This window comes from Galeopterus variegatus, unplaced genomic scaffold, assembly GCF_000696425.1.
Source record: "Galeopterus variegatus unplaced genomic scaffold, G_variegatus-3.0.2 Scaffold476, whole genome shotgun sequence".
Lineage (NCBI taxonomy): Eukaryota > Metazoa > Chordata > Mammalia > Dermoptera > Cynocephalidae > Galeopterus > Galeopterus variegatus.
The window spans coordinates 574,333-596,345 of record NW_007726587.1 but is presented as its reverse complement, the minus strand read 5'-3'; the positions used below and the strand labels follow the sequence as shown (position 1 = coordinate 596,345).

General features: G+C 35.7%; 1 protein-coding gene across 1 annotated transcript in view; it reads right to left on the bottom strand.

Annotated features, from left to right (window-relative positions):
- The window catches only part of VWA8 (von Willebrand factor A domain containing 8), a gene marked incomplete at its 3' end in the record, with an annotated part of 158,283 nt that overhangs the window by 44,477 nt on the left and 91,793 nt on the right, over nt 1–22,013 (bottom strand). Inside the window, exons 9-12 of the mRNA XM_008569202.1 lie at nt 17,711–17,815; nt 8,107–8,238; nt 5,962–6,096; nt 5,797–5,874 (exon numbers count right to left, since the gene is read on the bottom strand). Coding sequence (XP_008567424.1) covers nt 5,797–5,874; nt 5,962–6,096; nt 8,107–8,238; nt 17,711–17,815 — 450 coding nt within the window. The remainder of the gene's footprint in view (nt 1–5,796; nt 5,875–5,961; nt 6,097–8,106; nt 8,239–17,710; nt 17,816–22,013) is intronic.

Here is a 22,013-nt window from a genome sequence, read left to right as displayed (position 1 = left end):
GAATACAAATATCTTAATATCTTCATGAGAGAAAAGTGCAAAGTAAAGGCAAAGATAGATGAGCTACAGAATCATTTAGAAAGTCAGCCTCCAAGGTTGAATATAAACCACTTAAATGAATACAAATATCTTAATATCTTCATGAGAGAAAAGTGCAAAGTAAAGGCAAAGACAAGAAACACGGAAATTAATCCAAGACACAGAGTAATGAAAACAAGGTGAGAGAATAAAATAAGTAAAGATATTTTCACAGCATTTGGATAAACAGGAACAAGTGAGGATTGCGGATTTAGATGGAAGAGGGAGAAGAGGATTTGGTTTGTTTAGCTGTAAGAAGAAAAACTTAGCTAAGGAGTCAAAGATGATCCTAAGACTTCAACATAATTTAGACAGTGATTATTTTCATTAAAAGTCCCATAAACTTATTCGCTCTTAAAATTTTGATGAGATTTGATTTGGCTTTTAACCCAACTAGTACTTAATCAGAAGAAAGAGATCTCAGATCTGGTATATTTATAATGGTGTAGAAAAAACCCATCTGGATATATGCCTTTATGTGGTTGTGAAGGAAAGAATAATAACTTGTATTTCTTCAACACCATGAAATCACAAGCTTCAATGCTAAAAAAAGAACAACTAGTTAAAAGAATCTGACCTAAACTTAAGCCAAATGATTTAAGATTTTTATAGCCTATTATAAAACTTATTTTACATACTGCCACAAATTTGTATTAAAGCTCTGTTTTCCTTTTACTTCATATGAAATATGGTTCTAAAAATAGTCAAGTCTAAAAATAAGGCAAAACCCACAGATTAAGTATAGCTTTATACATACACAAATAACAGGAAAGTCTCCACATCTAGGAAAACAGATGGTGGATCACTTGTGCCCATTTAATTCTCTATGTTGGGTCAAACCTCTGAAACTCTCTTATTAATGTGGACTATATTATTATAGAAGCCAAATGCATTCTTTAATTCTATTAAGTAAATTCTTCTATCCCAGAGAAATCAATGAGTTCACTAGTAGGTATGTAAGTGTGAGCAAAATGAGTCTTATATTTGATCTCAGGAGCATGGTTCTGATCATGAAAACCAACAGATTAAAAATTTACAAAACCTGAAAATGTCAATAAAGTGCTTAACATATGCTTTGATCCACTTCATGGAAAGAAGTCGCATGAAGAGAGAAAAAAACAAATTCACCTCCAAAGCATATTACACTTATATTTCTCTATTCCTTTCCAAATTCTACACTTTCACAAACCATTTTTCTCTGGACATTTTTTTTTTCTAAAAATTAATGAGCAGGAAAGCAAAATGGGAAAAGAAGTTTCCAGAATATGGGATTAGTTCATACCATTTTTCCAATCCTTGTAGGACATCTAAAAAGTCGACAGGGTACGTGCAAAGGACATCCTTAGGAAAACTTATGTGTCTTTTAATAATCACTGACCATGTTTTTCAGAGAGAAGACTGATAATACATGACTAAATAACCTTATTCTGTGACAGAAACTAGAAGAGACTGACTTCATAACTCAGAAGTGTACCAAGAATTAAAATGGCCTGCCATCAACTTTAGTGATAGCATCTTCCTACCCTTGTTCATCCATCCATCAGCAAACTGAAGAGGAAAGCAAAAGATATTTTTGTCGGTTTGTTGTCACTCTTCAAAAATATATAAGAAAGTCTGTTCTCAGACTCTTAAACTAATTCTTTCACATATTAAGATAAAACCTTCGATGGCAGAATACTTTTGGTGGTTTTCCAGTGTAGCTAAGAGATCTGAACTATTACATATACACATAATCTTTTGCTTGGTTCTTCTTTTAATGGACATCAGAATGAGATGAACATAAATTCCACAGACCAAGCATACACTGTAAAAATTACCATAAATTGACTACAGAAACCTGATATGTAAAACATACTGTTTGGAAAAATTAATAAGGCATAAATTACTTCCAGCTTTCATTAGAATAAAAGTTTTATTTTAATGTAAAGAAAATATTCATGTACATAATTTTATAAATAATTCTAATAACAAATTGAGATTGAGTTAAAGAGAAAAGAAATATTTTCCTCAAAAGGTCTTTTCCATGTGATTTCAAAGCAATGGCACCTGGAAAGGTTAATTATGCTTGTGACCTGTAAGTGGAACTAAGAATTTATAATAAATCTCAACTTGTTTTGCAAAATGTACTGATGATTTGGGTTTCTCCCCCTGTTGTTTGGTAGAAAAGCATTTTCATTGGGAATTAGAAGGTTGATGGCAAACAGGTAGGTGAGATAAAGTGCAATCCTCAGATCATTTATAACACGAGCTATGGAAGAGTATGGGCAGGTGAACTAGCATATTGAGCTAACCATCTATCTTCTGATCTCTGACAAAAAAAAACCAAGAGGCATACTTATGTAAGAGGGCAAGGTATTCTTCACAGCATCTTCCAGAAATTTAGTTAAGATATATACCGCTCAAATATCCTTACTTCCCCTTTAAAAATTTAGTTAAGATATATACCCCTCAAATATCCTTACTTCCCCTTTAAATATCTAGTAGACTTAGCATCGATTTATAAAAATCCATTTCAAAATATATTTTCTGTAGGTTTTAAGATTTGCCACCTGCTATAGAATGTAGAAATTCTTTTCCCTACATGTTTATCTTTCAAGACTCAGGGTACCCCAACTCATTTAAGTATCTTCACCCTAATTCATATTCTTCATAATTTCATAAACTTGGATCATATGCTTATTCTTAGATTTCATCTTTTAAGATCATAGAGATTCTTAGTAAATATTTGAACTTTTTAAGTCCTTCAATCAGTTAATTGTTTTAATTACTTTTATCTACGTACCTTTACCTTTCTTAAAATATGGTAACGAAACTGTACAAAATAGTAGAGATTTGGATCCCCATAGAATTGTACAAAGATAGGATGCTTTCTTTTTTGTTTCAAAAACTGTTTTTAATGCAACTCAAAATCCTAAACAGTACCTTGGTGCTCTGAATTAGTTGAATTACCCAGAGGAAAGAAAAAAAATTAACTTCAGGGAGAATTTTCACACATACCTTTACAGTAAATTCTTCTACTTGTAATGTAAAAGTTACCAGTACTATGTAGTTACAATTCCATCTAAACTCTGGCCAATTCAACCAATAGGCACAAAGTACCATAAAGCAGCACGAAAGGAATCTTCTCAACAGAATCATTTGAAATGAGAGCAGCTAACAAAATTTTCTATCATCTAAGGTCATAACAACTAACTGGTTGAAATGCCATTTTTCAGAAATAAGAACATTTTCCATATGAATATACTTAGTGTCAGAAACAATTTAAAAAGTGTAACCAAAGAATAAACTAAAAACACAAAATATATTCTAAAATTTAAATAAAAACAGTATCATATCCACTCTCAAAATTTTCCAAAGAATAAAAACAGAGACTCTGCTATAAATAAGAAGCTACCATAACCAGCCAAAGGTTGACATATAGAATCAAAAAATTAGCAGAATGAATATGTCTTAGGGGAGATCATTATAAAAAAATACATGACAGAAAATTCACTCTATAAGAACAACACCAGCTGTAAGTTTGCTTTTTTATCATACTATATACAACATGTACGTCCACAAAAATAATCTATTCAAAAATGCATAGGAATAAATGTAACCAAGGAGACAAAACACTTGTACACTGAAAACTACAAAACGTTGCTGTAAGAAATTAAAGAAGACATAAATAAATGAAGACATCTGTGTTTATGGATTGGAAGACAATATTATTAAGATGACAATACTACCCAAAGTGATCTACAGATTTAATATAACCTCTACCAAAATCTCAAGTGCAGTTTTTTTCAGAAATAGGAAAAACCATCCTAATACGGAATCTCAAGGAACCCTGACGAGTAAAAACAATACAGGAAAGAAAGAACAAATTAGAGGTCTCACACTTTCTGATTTCAAAAATTACTACAAAACTGTAGTAATCAAAATAGTGTAATACTAGCATAAGGGCAGACATGTGGACCAATGGAAGAGAATAGAAAGCCCAGAAATAAACCCTTACATACATGGTCAATTGATTCTTAACAAGAGAGCTAAAACCATCCAATGGAAAAAGAACAGTTATTTCAACATTAATGTTGGGAAAACTGGATATCCACATGAAGAAGATTGAAGTTGGACCCCTACCTTACACCATACACAAAAATTAATTCAAAATGGATCAGAGACCTAAATGTAAGACCTAAAACTGTAAAACTCTAAAAAAGAAAACATAACGGAAAATTCATGACATTGGACTTGGCAATGACTTCTTGAATATAACACTAAAAACACAGGCAACAAAAGAAAAAATGATAAATTGGATTTAAATAAAATTTAAAACTTTTGTGCAGCAAAGGACACTATTAAGAGGGTGAAAAGACAACCCATAGTATGGGACAAAATGTCTGCAAATCATATATCTGAGAATGGATTTTATATTCAGAATAAAGAACTCCTAGAACTTGACAATAAAAAAGTCAGCCCAATTAACACATGAGCAAGGAACTTGAATAGGCATCTCTCCAAAGAAGATATACAAATAGCCATAAGCACATGAAAAGATGTTCAACATCATTAGTTATTACAAAAATGCAAGCCAAAACCACCAGTTACCACTTCACACACATTATGATGACTGCTATAAAAAACCAAAAACGAAACAAAACAAACAGAAAATAACAAGCATTGATGAGGATGTCGAGGAATAGGAACCTTCATGCACTCCTGCTGGAGGAATGTAAAATAGTGTAGCTACTGTGGAAAATAGTTTATTCGTTCTTCAAAAAGTTAAACATAGAATAACCTAATGATCGATTGATTCTACTCCTAGGTATATACCTAAAAGAATTGAAAGCAGGAACTTATTGTTTATAGCAGAATCATACACAATTGCCAAAAGATAGAAACAACCTAAGGGCCCATCATCAGATAAATGGATAAACAAAAAGTTTATAGCAGAATACTCATACTATTCAGCCATAGAAAGGAATGAAATTCTGATATATCCTACTTGTATGAATGCAGAAAATGTTATGCTTAGTAAAATAACCTAGACAAAAAGGCAAAAATTACATGATTCCACTTACATGAGGTATCTAGAATTGGGAGATTCATATGGACAGAAAGTAAAATAGAGGTTACCAGGGTCTGAGGGGGAGGTGAAAATTGGGAATCATTGTTTAACGGATACAGAGTTTCTGCTTAGGATGATGAAAAAGTTCTAGAACAAGAAAGTGGTGATAGTAACACAACACTGTGAATGTACTTAATGCCAGTGAACCGTACATTTAAAAATGGTCAAAATCATAATTTTATGTTATGTATATTTTATCACAATAAAAAAAAATAACCTATCCAGTGAATACCTGATTATCTCCCACTGCAGCCAAAACCCACTTTGTTTAGATTTCCAAATTATCAGTAAATGTACTCTGTGTATGTGTGTATGTACATAAAATGAATCTCCGTGTGTGTGTGTGTGTGTGTGTGTGTGTATGCATGCACATAAAACAAATCTCTCAAAAAACAAACTCTGGTATGTTGTACATATCAGATATCCTAGAATGCATTTCCAAAAGCTCCAAATAATTATAATTGCACTCTAATTTGATTGCTGTTTCAGTTATTTATCCATATCAAAAATTTAACAGGTCATAACTTAATAGGAAGGATACCCATAAATTCTACTGATGGGCTAAACACAACTGTTTATAGTCCAAGTGCTAAAAATAAACATTGTACCTGATAGAGCATAATAGGTTCTATGTTGTATCCTAAGGTTTCAGCAAAGTTCTTAGTGATGACTGTTTTTCCACAACCCTAGAAATGGAAACACAATCATTTAAGGAATAAATCAAAACAAAAAAAACAGAAAACAGATGTTTGCAGTGAGACTGCCATTCTTACCTTTCCTCCAACTAAACATATGTCCTTAACCATGTGGGACTGCATCATTTCAGCCAGTAGCTGCTTATGGCTTAAAGTTTGTATAAAACGGTCTGATGCACAAGGTTGACTTAATGGCCTAGTCCCGGCTGGCACCTATAATTAAAGAGAGGTAAAAATAATATGCATACGCTTTTCTCAAAATATTAGTAACTTAAAGAATGTAATTGCCACTTAAAAGTGCCCCACTAATTCCTTGCTCAATTCAATTCTATACTGTTTTTGATATCTCAATAGAGCAGCAACTATTTTCTCATTCACAGATCTGATGATCATTACCATCAAACTTCTAAATCAATTATTCCTCTAAAATTAAAGTCCCATGTTGTCAGCCATGTTCATAAGAATCATTTATTTTCATGTTTGTAATAATAATATCACTACTGGAGAATAAAGTTTTTTCTTGAATTCAGTTATAAGCACAGAGTTTAAAATCAATCCCCTGGAATCGCCAAAGTCACCAATGATCTCCTGATTTCTAAAAGTCCTGTCTACAAATCCATTTCACTCATATCTTAGTTTACCACTTAGAAGCATCTGTTTGGAAAATCTCTTCTTCTGTCTTTCACACCTACTTCTTTTATTTTTTATACTCTCCTTATTAGTCTCCTGGGGGCCATGCTCTGCTAAGGACTCTATACTGGATCATACTATATACAACATGAGCCCTAAAGAGAGCTTGGAAACTTGGAAGGGAGAAGATCAGATTTACATTTAAGAAAAAAAAAAAGAAGAAAAAAGAAAGATCATCCTGGTGCTAACATGGAAAGGTAACCAGAAGGGACTGGAGGCAGTGAAGTTACAGAGCCATTACCAAAGGGAAGTAAATAATGAAGGCTTGCTCACACCTCATGCCTCTGAACATACTGTTGTTCTATCACTTTTCCACTCCTGGGCTACTGGAAAAATCCTATGTTGTTCTTTTGTGTGTGTGTGTGGCTAGCCTACATGGGGAACCAAACCCCTGACCTTAGCGTTACAAGGCTGTGCTCTAACCAACAGAGCTAACCTGCCAGCTGCCTATGTCATTCTTGAAGACTTAGCTCAAGCCCCACCTTCTCTCTGAAGGCTTCCCTACTCCTTCTCCTGAATCTCAGTATTACTTCCTTCTTTATATCTCCATAGTAATTCTAATGTAGTCCCTGCTCATCTGCTGCTATCCTGGACTATCAGCTGGATAAGGACATTCATCAGGAGATAGAAGAGTGCACTGGAAAGTGACCCTGCCTAAAAATCCCAGCTGTATTTTCTAGCTTATGACCATAGATAAAACAAAGTCTTTACATCTCAAGTTTCTAATCTATAAAATGGAGACAATAAAACTTACTTCCAGGGCTATTGGATTTAGTGGCATAATACGTGCAAAGAGACAAATACAGTGACTAGTATACAGTACACACTCAGCAAATCTTAACACAGAGCATGGCTCATGGTAGACATAATCAATGTTTAGTTCAATGAATGAACATGTATAGTAACATGAATATTAATAACATCACATTAAAACAAAAAAGATTATCGTGAAAGTATGCTCTGCCACAAAATAAGAAGGCAAGCATTTACTCTTTCCTACATTCACTTAGCGTTTCTCAAGCTGTGTTTCCTGGTTTCCCATGACCTCCTGGGGTTCTTAGGCTCCTAAAAGAAAGGCTTAGAAGAAAGGGAAGCAGAACAAGCAGATGGAGCTCCACACCCAAACATAATTTCCCTCTTCTAAAACTCTTCAACCAGAATAGCTCCACTATTAACTGTTTCATGTAGCTGAGAAAGATTTTATTTGAAAAGAAGGTTCTCTAGCAGCTAAAATATATTTGAAAACAGTTTCTTATCAACAACCCATAGTACAAAATACTTTCATTAATAAACCCTTGACTTGATGTTCCTAGAAGTTAACGTTGGATTTTTGATGAAGGGCTATCCCTACATTTTTCTTAAAACTTTTCCAGTTTACAAGCACATGTGACTCTGAATACACGGGTATATAGACACAGATATACAGTTGTGGTGCTATACAGCCAAAGTAGACTTATAAAGGGATCATAAACCCAAGTTAGGTCATAAAAACAGGCAGAACATGGCAGAAAGAATAAACCTGTGATTCATTACCTTAATGGTCACCTCTTTGTTTGCCACCCGGACAGTCACAGAAGCTTGGAAGAGGTGGTTTTCAGTCATCCTCTCCACTCTTATAATCTCTTTAGGAAGCAGAGAGCTTCCTGAATCTTGGAGTTCAAAGCGCTATAAAATTACAAGAAAATTATGTCATTTACTTTTCATTTCAGTATTAATGTTGGATATCTGGGAAATCCTACCTTAATTAGAACTGAAATTCATTCTACATTATAAAAGTAGAGATTTAAAAAAGTTAATCAGATTTTTTTTTTCTATTTCGACTAATACCATTCTACTTAAATCTGTTATTAAAGATGACATGAAAACAGCCCCTAAAATTTACTATATGATGGGAAATGGAATCACTGAATTCCTGACCTAATAGAAGTTCATAGCCTACATTTCTTGATAATCAAAGGTTCCAGTTTCCTAAAAAGGAATGATGAGACCCTTGAAAACATGCTGAATGTCAGTTGATTTCTTAAATCAACCTAAGTTAATATGTTGCCTGAAATTCATGAAAAAAAGAACTTTTGGACACCATTCTGCCATCTGCTGTGTGGATAGCTTAACCGATTAAAATAAATTATAACAATCAATCTTCCACAGCATCTGGCGCAGTACCTTCTACACTGTAGGGCTTTTAATATTTGTCAAACTGGACTTAAAATACTAGGATTATTGATTCTTTCTTGATGTGGGCCAATTATCGATGTTCTGATGTTAACTACACCCCCTCGTACCAACTAGTTTTATCAAAAATATACAGAGAACACAGCTAAGTATGTAAAAAATAAGAATACTAATTGAAAATTAATTAAATCCCTACATCCTTCTTATAGCAGCATGTTCAATATGAAAAAGTTAATTCATTTTTATTATGAAATAGGCTGAAATTACCTCCCCCCCAAAAAAAAATCCTACACTAGTTTTGGAACATTATCACTACAGTGAAAGAGCTAAAAGAGCAAACGAAAAAGTTAATTCATTTTTATTATGAAATAGGCTGAAATTACCTCCCCCCCCCAAAAAAAATCCTACACTAGTTTTGGAACATTATCACTACAGTGAAAGAGCTAAAAGAGCAAATCATCATGTACTCAACAGAATGACAGAACTTCAGAAAAAAAATTCTATACATAACAACCCAGTTCAAGTCTTCATTTTGGTGTCATAGTAGTCAAGACAATCACTAGCCTGTGTCCGTAAACCTAAGAAAAATTGTGTATTTGTGCTATCACAAAAAAAATTCTATACTTTACAAAATTTATATACGCAAATTCCCACAGTATTACACAAGTTGGTAAGAACTGCTTTCATGTAGTGGACAAATAACAATCATTGACACCTTAACTTTATGCAAAAAAAAAAAAAGAAAGAAAAGAAAATGCTACACTGTATTTTAAGAGAGGTTCGATAAGAAAGGTGTAAGGCCTAGCCAAGTAATTAAATTCATTAGAATTTAGAACCAAAAGCCATTAAATTCTACAAAAGCAAATAAATGCTTAAAGATACATTTTTACTCCACCTATAATAATGTCATTCTATCTTGATACAGGACTGAGGTCAGAGCACTCATATTTTAGAAATGAACACTAATGCCCTGAACCATTTGCTATATTAGTTATGTCCTTAAAAATAATTCAAGCAAAAATACTTCAGTAGAATAAAAATAGTTGGCTAGAATACACTAAGATAGTAAAAGAACTCAAGTTTCAAGGTGAATTTACACTTGCTGGCATTGGAAATTTAGAGGACTGTTCATTAAAAAGGAGTATGATAGCATATAATTTTTTTCAAGTTACATGCTAGCATAAAGTAGAAAATCAGAGTTTATTTACCTGACTATATTAATGAGTATTTCCTATGAATTCTTGAATTTTGATTAAACAGACAGTACTTTTTTGATATATTTTCTTTAGAATTATATTATTTGAATTGTGAATTACAATTAAATGAGATGTAAATCAGATAAATATTGGTGTGTAAGGCCTGCATATTCAAACTCACAATTCCCAATCCTGTCCCAGTCAAGCTATCCACTGTCTTCATACCTTTGTCCAGGCTGTTAAGCATGAAAAGAGAAATTCTTCATAACATGTTAGCTGGCTGCCAAAGAAATATGTGGCCCCAGCCTTTCCTGGGCTCTTTTCCCAAAACCCCTCAGCAGCTAATACAAACAACTACTACTCTCCTCAGTGGTCAATCTGAGCCCATTTACTCCTCTCTCGGCAGGCAGTCTGTCTCCTCCATTCACAACAGAACCTTCAGACACATACTCCTCCACTCCTCACTCAAATGTAACTCATTAGGGCAATATCAATTTACTTGGCTCATTCCAAATCTCCAGAATCCAGAATCACAAATGGGTCACAGTCAATGGTCAATAAAGGTTTGCTAAATGAACAAACAAATGAAATTCTTTTTCCTTCATCTTCAAAATCATCAATATTTTCATCAATCCTTACTACTTTTCCCACTGTCTCAGTACAAAGAAATTCTGCATTAAGTATGAGTGGATGGAAAGCGACCAGAAGTCTTTCTCCATCTCAGATTATGGCAACTCCATCATTTGAGTTCTTGGATAGAAAATATGGTCTTTCATCATTCCAAACCAAGGCGCAATGGTGCTCTGGAAATGTCCTCTCCCACCTCGGCCAAGCCATATTTTCCATGTACTCCACAAATTTTGTTCCTTCTGCCTATAATGATGCTTGTATCCACCATTATAAGAAATAGCCATTTCTTGATTCTACATCAGCCGTGAGCAGTCTATCATCTTTTTGCTTCTGCTAATCATCAAACTTATTTTACAAGTAGTAGATAATCATTGTTTCAGCTTCCTCATCTCCAATTTACTATTCTGCCCACTGACTTTTGGCTTACATTCCCATCACTCTACTAACACTGCTCGTGGTAAGTCCACCAATAAAACCCTATTTGCCAACTTAAATAGATTAGTTTTCTTCCTATTTCACTGTTTACTCTTTCTCAGTCTCTTTTGCAGGTTCTACTTAATCTTCCTGGCCAGCACACGTTAGGTACTTCAGGAGTGGAACTTTTGCATTTTCTATCTACATTCACTTTTTAAATAATCTTATCCAGTTACATGACTTTACAAACCACCTATATGTTCAAGACTCCCAGTTTTCTCTCTCCAGTCCAGATCTCTCTCCTGAACTCCTGACATTTATATGTAACTGTCCTCTTGACATTTCCATTCAAATAGCTAATAGGCATCTCAAATTAAATACAAGAGTACTTTAAAAGTTCATGAAAAGATTTGTATTATTTTTTAATTCTATTTTTCCACAAACTTTCTGAAGTACCCTCGTACATCCAACACTCAGGTCTGATTACCTCCAACCTCATCATTCCAGTTTTCACACATGAAATCACCTTTGACTCTTTGTCTCAACCCTACATTCAATCCTTCAGCATATCATGTTGATTCTATTATCAAAACATAACCCAAATATAACTACTTTTTACCAACTTTACAGCTGACCAAAGCCACCATAATCTCTCAACTGGATTATTACAACAATCTACTAACTGTTTTTCCCTACTTTCACCCTTACCTTACACAGTCTATTCACTATTCAGCAACCAGAATGAGCCTGTTAAAATGATCACTCATATGACATTTCTCAAAACCTTGTAATGGTATTCATCTCACTCACACTAAAAGCAGAAGTCCTTCCAATGGCCTACCAGACTCTACATGATCTGACCTCATCTCCCACTCACCTCTCCTTCACTCACTCTGCCCCATTACACTGTCCTTTGCTGTTCCTAGGATTCCCCAGGTGTGCTCCTGTCTCAAGGCTGTTATACTAATAATTCCCTCTGCCCAAAATGATTCCTGCCCACAGGACTTCTCTCCTTCAGATCTTTATTCATATGTCATCTCAGTGAGGGCATTCATTCCTCAATTAACCTACTACACTCTTATTTATTTACTTGATTGACTGTTGGTTGCCTTCACTAAAAAATAAATTCCATAAAGGTAAGGACTTTTATCTGTTTTGTTTACTGCTACATCTCCAGCACAGCAGTGCCTGGCTAATTGATTAGATGGAAGGATGAATGGAATAAATAATCTTTTTGAGTGAAAAATCTAAAATTCTCATTCGACAAGACATTCTGCATCATTGAAACTGTTGCTATTACTCTCCTCTTAAAACAGTCCCTCTCAATGCTCCATAAGAATATTCTCTGCTGCTCTACTTCTCTCTCTCTGACTGTTCTTCCTCTGCCTAGAGAAGGTTCTTTCCCCACTCTCAAATCTTTAAATATTGGTGCTTCCAGGGTTCAGTATTCAGCCAGTTTTCCTTCTCACTATACTTGCTTCCCTGGGTTGTTTCATCCATTCACACAAATTCAACTAACACCCACGCATTAATGACTGTCAAGTATTCATATTTAATATCAAGATAGCTCCAGAACGAGATCCATATTTGCAAGTCTGCTAGACAAACCCACCTAGAAACCGCAAATTCAGAAGGATCTCACTATATGGAATTATTTAGCTCCCATTCCAAATGTGCTCCTTCTCCCCACTTTCTCATATTATTTAATAGCCTCTGTCTCCTCACTTTTCCAAGCTAGGATTCATGGACATTTTTGATTTCTCTTTCTCTCACAATCCCCCCAAATCCACGCTACATTTTATCTGTAACCTCTATCATTCCACCTCTGAAACATTTCTCATATCCATTTAATTCCTACTTTCACTACTTACTTCAGGTCACTATTGCTTTTTTAAACCAGAGTATTCATTATTATGCTATACTGCTATAAAATCATAATATTAGAATAATTACTTATTGGAATGTCTGATTATTCCAATCGGACTGTAAATTCAAGAGCAGAGATCAAATTGTATCTATTTCTGTATCCTTAGATTTCATATACATATTATCATCTGCCAAATAATGAATGCTAAATTAATATTTGTTGAACTGAATAAAAACACTAAATACAAGGTCCTTCTAAGTTTCTCAGCAAAAACTATGCTTCAGATTATATTATTAATGAATAAGTGGCAGCATATCTTTTCTAAATCATCGAAGAAATTTACTAATTTAATCATCGTTATGATGGAGTTCTACCTAAGTAGGACAGAGACTTGGTATGAGAAGCTTGGATGTACTTGTTACTAAACTGTGACAAAGCAGACCATTACCAAAGTATAGCAGATTCAGAATGAGAGTATTTTCCTTAAGCCATCCTTAACTAAAAGCTAGAAGTTATTTTACGACTGCCGAAGCATGTCCTTAGAACATGAAAATCAACCAAAGTATAGCAGATTCAGAATGAGAGTATTTTCCTTAAGCCATCTTTAACTAAAAGCTAGAAGTTATTTTACGACTGCCGAAGCATGTCCTTAGAACATGAAAATCACATGATGAGTACCATCCGGGGACTGAAAGTCATTCCAGCCACTTTTATAGCTTGTTCAATAAATAAATTAATAAATAAATAAAGGTGTTCTTATTTTTAGCTGACTGCATTTTCAGTAACAATTTTTCCTTAAAAATACAGTCTAAGCAATTACACTAAAATTCAAATGGATATCTAATTCAAATGCAACTGTTTATTAAATTCTATGACAATCTAGCAGAGAAAACAATTATTTATCAAAGTAATTGTATGTATATATTTACCTTCTTGATTTGCTATTATAATAGATACTTCTATTCCTTAATTAAACATTCTTTTCAAATTCAACAATATTTCCTTAATTTCTACCTCTCTTAACTCAAAATTATTTGAGGATATGTAGTATTTTGTTTATCTATGAACACTATCTTAAGATAACGTTTTGAGGAACATGTAGAAACTTTGAATAACCAACAGGCCACATAGAATGGCTCAGAACAGATCACAAAGAATTATACCAATTAGTAGACTGCTCCACTCATCAGGAAAGATATGTAATACTCTATTCTGGTTGTATACATTAGTGTGTAATGATATTACAAGAAGAAAGTTCTTTATTAGTTTCAGGCAGAGAAATTTAAGCCCCCCCCCCCCCACTTGATTATACCGAGTAATTGGAACTGTCCCTTAACTATCTTTTCATATAATTGAGAAAAGACAATCACACTTTTTCCTTTATTAAGTAATACCAATCCCTTTTTTAAAAAACTCTACAATCAAATTTGAAATCATTTCTGTTTGTAATATGAACCCTTAATCATTTTTGTATGTTCCCCTTAATTAGGAAGGTCAAAATAAAAGCCAAACATAATGAAGCAAACACTAGCTACTTTCTTCAGAAAATTCTTCTTTAAAGGTATTCTATAACTTTATAAAACGTGCATTACTAGTTTTAAAATTAGAGACTAAAAACACTTCAAAGTGATTTCTTCATAAAGATAAAAACCTTTATTCATAACTGAATTATCTAGATGCTGAATATCTTCTCCTAGTTGTGTCATGAAAAACTTTACTTGCTTTATTTTATTAGAACTTCTCATGACACTTCTTCCTCACTGAGTATGTGCCCTTGTTTTCAAGGCACTGAGGAAGCTCACCTGGAATCAAAGCTTTTGATCTTAAACATTAGATGCTCTATTCCAATGACCAATGCCAATTTAGCTCAGATGATTACATAAAATATAAGTCCCAGTTCTCTTCTTTTCCAGCACCTGGAATAAGCCTTAAAGTGAACTATAGTCAGAAGATGGTAGTTTCCTGACTCCCTGAACCTATGAATTAATTTCCCCATTTCCAAATGGTTCTTAATATCCTTCCTCCTCCTCCTCTTCTTCTTTTTCCTGCTGCTGCTGCTATTCCTCCTCCTCCTTCTCTCTCTGTCACTCTCTCACACTCACACACACACACACACCTCAAGACCTCTTTCTTCTGTTTCATCAGTGGCTGCTATTTCACTGCTTCTATTCTCAGTTAACTCTTCTGCTTTCCTTTGCCTCTTTATTGACCATTATTTTCCCCTTGTTTCTTAATGCTTTTCTTTTAGATTCTGTCTCTAACTACACTTCTCATTATCTGTGAGAAACAGATTTCTAGTATTTTTATTTTTTTATTATTATTGTTACTGACATCACCAATCAATGAAAATATTGTTTCCTTGGGTTCTTTGGCTAGCAAATCAAGGGAAAAAAAAAAAATCCCACCAAAGTAACTAGAATCTACTCTTGTACTCTTTCGCATTCTCTCACTATTACTAGATGCATAGAGGGTGCTTCTACTCCCAAAGACTCTGTAGATTTGAGAATAAGGGAGAAACAAATACTGTTCCATACGCTTAAGGTTGTCAAATCCTTGCCTCCAGAAAATGAAGGCCTATACATATACAGCCACAATGGCTAGTGTTCACATTCCACCTACTCTTCAGAAATCTGCACCTTAAGCCAAACTATATAAGAAAAACAAAAACTGTCTTTCATAAGAAGGAATTAATTCAGGTGAATCAATAAATCTCTGCCAATGGTAAACACTTTTAAATATATAGTTTATGAGACACCAAATACTGTGATTGGCCTTTTAGAAAATACCACCACTAAATAGCACTGAGGAAATTATGCCACTTGTATTTTTAAAAACCATTCCAATGTATTATAAACCACCATGACAAAAATGAGAACTTCATTAGTTTAAATGATAGCTCTATAGCAATTTCCATCGTTTTATATAAAATGCTTGCTTTTCAAGTTAATAGTTTAAGTTATAGGCAGATAAATTTTAACTCAGTGTTATACTGCATATTTGCTTTAAAGTTTCATTTTTAAAAGAGTTATATTAGATATTCACTTTTTACAATTTTTTATTCTGAGAAAGTTTCAGGGCATAGTTGTACAAAGAACTTCTATTGAGCCTTTACCCAGATTCCCCAAGGGTTAACATTTTAGCACTTTTTTACCCTCTCTCCTACTCCCCATACACACACACACACACACACACACACACACAAAATCACTGGTCTTTTTCTGAACAATTTGAGAGCAAGCTGCAGATATGATGCCCCTACACCTCTCAACATGTCAGTTCATATTTCCTGAAAACAATAACTCTGGCAAATGGAATTACTGCATAAGTCTTCAAATCAGGAAATCAATCTAATACAACATTACTATCCAATCTACAGACCCTATTCCAAGTTTTACCAACTACGCCAACAATGTCACTTGTTCCTATCTGGTCCAAGATCCAATGAAGGAACATATCATGCATTTAGCTATTATATCTCTTCAGTCTCCTTCCACGTGGAACATAATATCTTCAGTTTTTCCCTGTCTTTCATGGTTTGAACAGTATTAAAGGACACAAGCATTTCGTTCTCTACAATGGCTCTCAATCTAGGACAATACAACATTTCCTTACAGCCAAACTCACATCATGAATTTTTAATAGGATTTCCCCAGAAATGATACTCTTCACAGCACAACACTCAGGAGGCATACAATATCAATACATCAAGTTGTTGTTTACTGCAAAAATGACACTTTCCCATTTTGCAGTCAGTTGAGTATTTGTGGGGAGATACTCAGAGATTATGCCAATATGCTGTTTCTCATAGAAGCTCCACACATCAGCTTTAACATCCTTTAATGACTCCTGCCTAATTCAACCAACACTCTGATGGTTGCCAAATGGTGATACACAATAACTTTTACAGATATTAGTAGGCGTTCTATGCTAAGAAAGAGATTTTTCTTCTCCCCCATGGTTTTCTAATTCATTTATATCACTATGAATGAATGGATTCCTATTTTATGTAATGGGTTATAATCAGTTACTATCATTATTTCTTTTTATGTTCAAATTGCTCATCATAAAAAGACTCTTTTTAGGCTCAAAGAGTTCAGCCACTTCAAGCTGGCTCCTCTGTATTTTGACACATCAGCATCATTTGTTGAACATTTCCTTACTCTCTGGCACAATAAGAAAGTCAAAGTTCATCTTGCATGTTCCCTGGCCTAATCCTTGAGTCAGCCTTACTTCCAAGGAGTCCTGATCCCTTTTAGGACACAATGGTATTTAGAAACCCACGTCCACGTACTTGGTATGATCATTGCTACTGGAGTGTCATTTTTTTTAGGCTGTCTAAGGGGACACAGCTAGAAAATATGTGCATGTGTATACAAGCACATACTATCTATATTACTATATCTGTCTGTTCATATACCTAAATATTGAAAAAAACATGGTTCATAATGATATCTCTAATTCCAATTGAACACCTCAGGGTTCTTTCTTACCTTCATCCTTTGCATATTTATAAATCTCTTCTCCAACAGTCTGAAGCACAGCTCTCATTATCCTCAATATATTCACTCATTTGCTCAACTGATTTACTTATTTGCTCAATGTAACCAATCTCCCAACCACACTAGCCCCTCCATGTTTGCTTCCCTATCAAGGCCTTGTCATTACTGGCATGCCAGTGCCTCCACACCTGGAAAAGAAGAGAAGGGAAAGGAAGAAAGATGGGGAAAAAAAATAGGACAGATGGGGAAGGAAGAAAGGAGAAGATGGGAAGGGAAGAAGAGGCAAGAGAAGGGAAAATGGAAAGGGAAACGGAAACGGAAAGGGAAAGGAAAGAAAAAAACGGGAAGCAGGTACTCACTTTTAAAACACCTTCCACAGCCATCTTCCCTTCATGTCCTAGTAAAATAGTGTATGGGTAAAGCCACTGAATTGCATGTTTGATTGACATCATAGGAAAGGAATTCTATTTAAGAGGAAAAATATATAGGAATGAGCAACATCTGACATAATCAGAAAATTTATCTGAAACGTACATATGACATTAAAATTGCCTTATAAACATAACCAATGGGTTTCTGGTATTTTTCCAGAAGTCTAAAAAAACAAATATAATTTCCTCTTCTCTTCCTATTTCATATCCATTCCTTGGGTAAGCACACCCACTCCCGTCTTTCATCTACCATATATGTGTTGATGGTTCCCAGGCTTCCGTGTCTAGTCCTAACCTCTTCCTTCATTCTAGACCTAAAGCTTCAATTGTCCATTACGCGTGACTATATGGACATCTAATAGATCCCCACTCGACATGTCTGAAACTGTACATATTTCCCTACTTTACTTATCCCAAAGTACTCATTCTCCTCCTTTATTCCTAATTTGAGTTAATCTCATGCACATTCACCTATCTTCACAGTTATATCTGTAAAGTTAGAAAGTATTCATCATTCTCAAATACTTCCCCCAAATCAAACTGCACTCTCATTTCTGTTCACCCTACTTTAGAAGATCTATTGACAGGAACAATAAGGGAAATTTCAATGTGGACTGTTCTCAAATACTTCCCCCAAATCAAACTGCACTCTCATTTCCGTTCACCCTACTTTAGAAGATCTATTGACAGGAACAATAAGGGAAATTTCAATGTGGACTGTCTATTAGATATAATAGAATTACTTTTAATATGGTACAGATGATGATAATGGTGTTGTGGTTATGTGGAAGAATGTTCTAATTCTTAGAAGTTACATACTGAAGTATTTAAGAATTCTGACTGCAATTTACTTAAAAATGGTTCAGGGAAAAAAAAGACAGAGAGAAAGGGAGAGTGAGGGAGCAACCAAATGCAGCAATATGTTAACAACTGGTCATACTAGGCGTAAGAATTATGGGTGTTTATTTTCCTATTTTCAACTTTTTCTAGACTTGCCAGTTCTGAGCAAAAACAAAAAGAATAAAAAATATATGGTTTAATAAACAGGAGGAGGAAAGCCCCAGGCAGCCCTCCCACCACCCACAAAGAAGACAAGAGAGCCTCCCATTACCAGGGACCTAGGCAAAAGTGCTGGGCAGTCCCCGCCCCCAGCCTGCAGAGAAGGCAAGAAAGCACCACAAACACTGCTTCCACGTGGGTGGTCAACCACAGCCACAGCTTCTGCCACCGCAAGGATGGCTCACCACCACAATAGCAGCCAGGACCACCCTCCAGGCAGTACACCACACACTGGACTGCACTGATACAAAGGGAGTTACCAGTGGAGACTACAAAAGCAGGAGGAAGTCTTTCTCCTCCAAGCCCACTCCAGAGTAATAGAAGAAACAACTGCTCTACCAAATGACCAGAAACCAATGTAGAGATACTAAAAAAAATTAAAAACAAACAAAAATTGTGGGAGTTCACCACCACACAACCAGCCCTGCAAGAAATTCTCAAGGGAGTCCTGCATTTGAAATCTGAAAAACGATAATCACTATCATGAATACAGGAGAAAGAACAAAATCTACTGGCGAAACAAAAATGCAAATGAGAAAGAGAAAGAAACTAAATCTTACCACCTCAAAAAACCAATAAACATTGAAGACGAATAGTAAAAGGGGAAGAAAGGAATAAAAGATACTTGATATATCTAAACAAAGACAGCCCAGCAGCCGCGGAGGTGAGCCAGGACCTGCACCGGCACCAGGGCTCAGTCTAAGGCCCCGGAGGGGAAGGGAAGCGCTCACAGCCCAGCAGCCACCAAGGTGAGCCAAGACCTTTGTAGCACCAGGGCTCAGTCCAAGGCCTGGGAGGGAAGCACCCACAGCCCAGCAGCTGCAGAGGAGAACCAAGACCTGTGTGGCACCAGGACCCAATCTAAGGCCCAGGAGGGAAAGGAAGCACTCACAGCCCAGCAGCCACGGAAGTGAGCCGAGACCTGTGTGGCACTGGGGCTCAGTCTAAGGCCCAGGAGGGAAGTGCCCATAGCCCAGTTGCTGATGAGGGTAGCAGAGACCCGCATGGCATGGGGGATCAGTCTAAGGCCCCAGGGGGAAGGGAAGCACACACAGCCCAGCAGGTGCTGAAGTGAGCCAAGACCTACACAGCATCAGGACTCAGTCTATGACCATGGAAAGCTGGAACAGGAGCCAAGGTAGTATAATATAGACACCACCACACCTTCTGTCACCACAAGGACTGTTCATCACAACAGTGGCAGCCAGGGCCACCCTACTGGCAACCTGCCACTCGTTTGACTACACTGATATAAGAAGACTCACCAGTAGATCCTGAAAATAGAGGAGGAAATCTTTATCCCCCCAGCCGACCCCAGAGTAATAGAAGAAGCAAAACCTCTACCAGATGACCAAACATCAATGAAAGAATACTAGAACTACAAACAAACAAGGACATATGACTCCACCAAAGGAACGTACTAACGCTCAAACTCCAAACTCCACAGAACAGGGAATCCTTGAAATGTCCGAAAAGGAGCTCCAAGCAATGATCTTAAGAAAGCTTGAAGAAATACAAGAAGACTCAATTAGAGAACACAAGGAAACAAGAAAAAATATCCAGAATATGAAGGAGGAAATTTACAAAGAGATTAATACCTTAAAAAAGAGTGTAGCAGAACTCCTAGAAATGAAAGATTCACTCAATGAAATAAAAACACAACAGAGAATTTGAGCAGCAGACTTGAGAAAGCAGAAGAAAGAATTTCAGATCTCGAAGATGGTCTTTTCAAAATAACGCAGGCAGATAAAAAAGAGGAAAAAAAGAATTAAAAATAATGAATAAAATCTAAGAGAGATAGCAGACAACCTCAAGCACTCTAACATCTGAATTGTGAGTATTCCAGAAGGGGAGGAGAAAGGAAAAGGCACTGAAAACCTATTCAAGGAAATAGTAACAGAAAACTTCCCAGGTATAGGGAGAGATGCAGATCTTCAGATCCAGAAAGCTCAAAGGTCCCCAAACAGACTCAAGTCCAAAAAGATCCTCTCTCTCTGCTCTCTCTGCTTTCACCATCTTGCAATGTGAGACCCCTGGGTTGCTGTCACCACCACTAGATGGACTTTGGACTTCCCAGCCTCAGAAACTGTTCTCCACACTTGCGGAAGTGGAAGAGAGAACCTCTGAACTTGAAGTTGGGCTGTTTGAAATAACACAAGCAGACAAAAAAAAAAGAAAAGAAAAAAGAATCAAAGGCATTGAAGAAAATCTGAAAGAGATATCAGACAACCTTGAGCGCTCAAATATCCGAGTCATGTGTATCCCAGAAGGGGGTATCCCTGAAGGGGAGGAAAAAGGAGATTGCATTGAAAACATATTCAATAAAATAGTGGCAGAAAACTTCCCAGATATAGGAAAAATCACGGATCTTCAGATCCAGGAAGCTGAACGATCTCCAAATGTATTCAACCCAAAAAGGTCCTCTCCAAGACATGTTATAGCCAAATTGGCAAAATTCAAAGACAAAGAGAGAATCTTAAGAGCTGCAAGAGAGAAGCGTCAAATCACCTCTAAGGGAGCCCCAATCAGGCTAGTATCAGACTTTTCATCACAAACCCTAAAAGCCAGAAAGGAATGGGATGATATATTCAAAATAATAAAAGCCAGAGATTGTCAACCAAGAATACTCTACCCTGCAAGGCTATCCTTCCAAAATGAAGGGCAAATAGTATATTTCTCAGACAAACAAAAACTGCAGGAGTTCACCACCACACGACCACCCTTATGAGAAATTCTCAAGGGAGTACTGGGTTTGGTTCATGGAAAAATAACCAGCACTCCCATAAAAACCCAAGAAAAATCTAAACCCACTAGTATAATAAAAATGGCACACATGAAGAGAATACGAACAAACAAAAAAGCTATCTACATCCTAAGGAACCAACAAACACAGAAAACAAACAGTAAATCAGAAAGCAAGGAACAAAAGACACCTAAGACAACCAAACAACCAATAAAATGCTAGGAATAAATCAACACCTTTCAATAACAACTCTTAATTTAAAAGGCATAAATTCCCCAATCAAAAGACACAGATTGGCTGACTGGATTAAAAAGGAGGACCCAACTATATGCTGCCTTCAAGAGACCACCTCACCCATAAAGACTCCCATAGACTAAGAGTGAAAGGATGGAAAAGATTTACCATGCAAACAGAGAAGAAAAAGGAGCT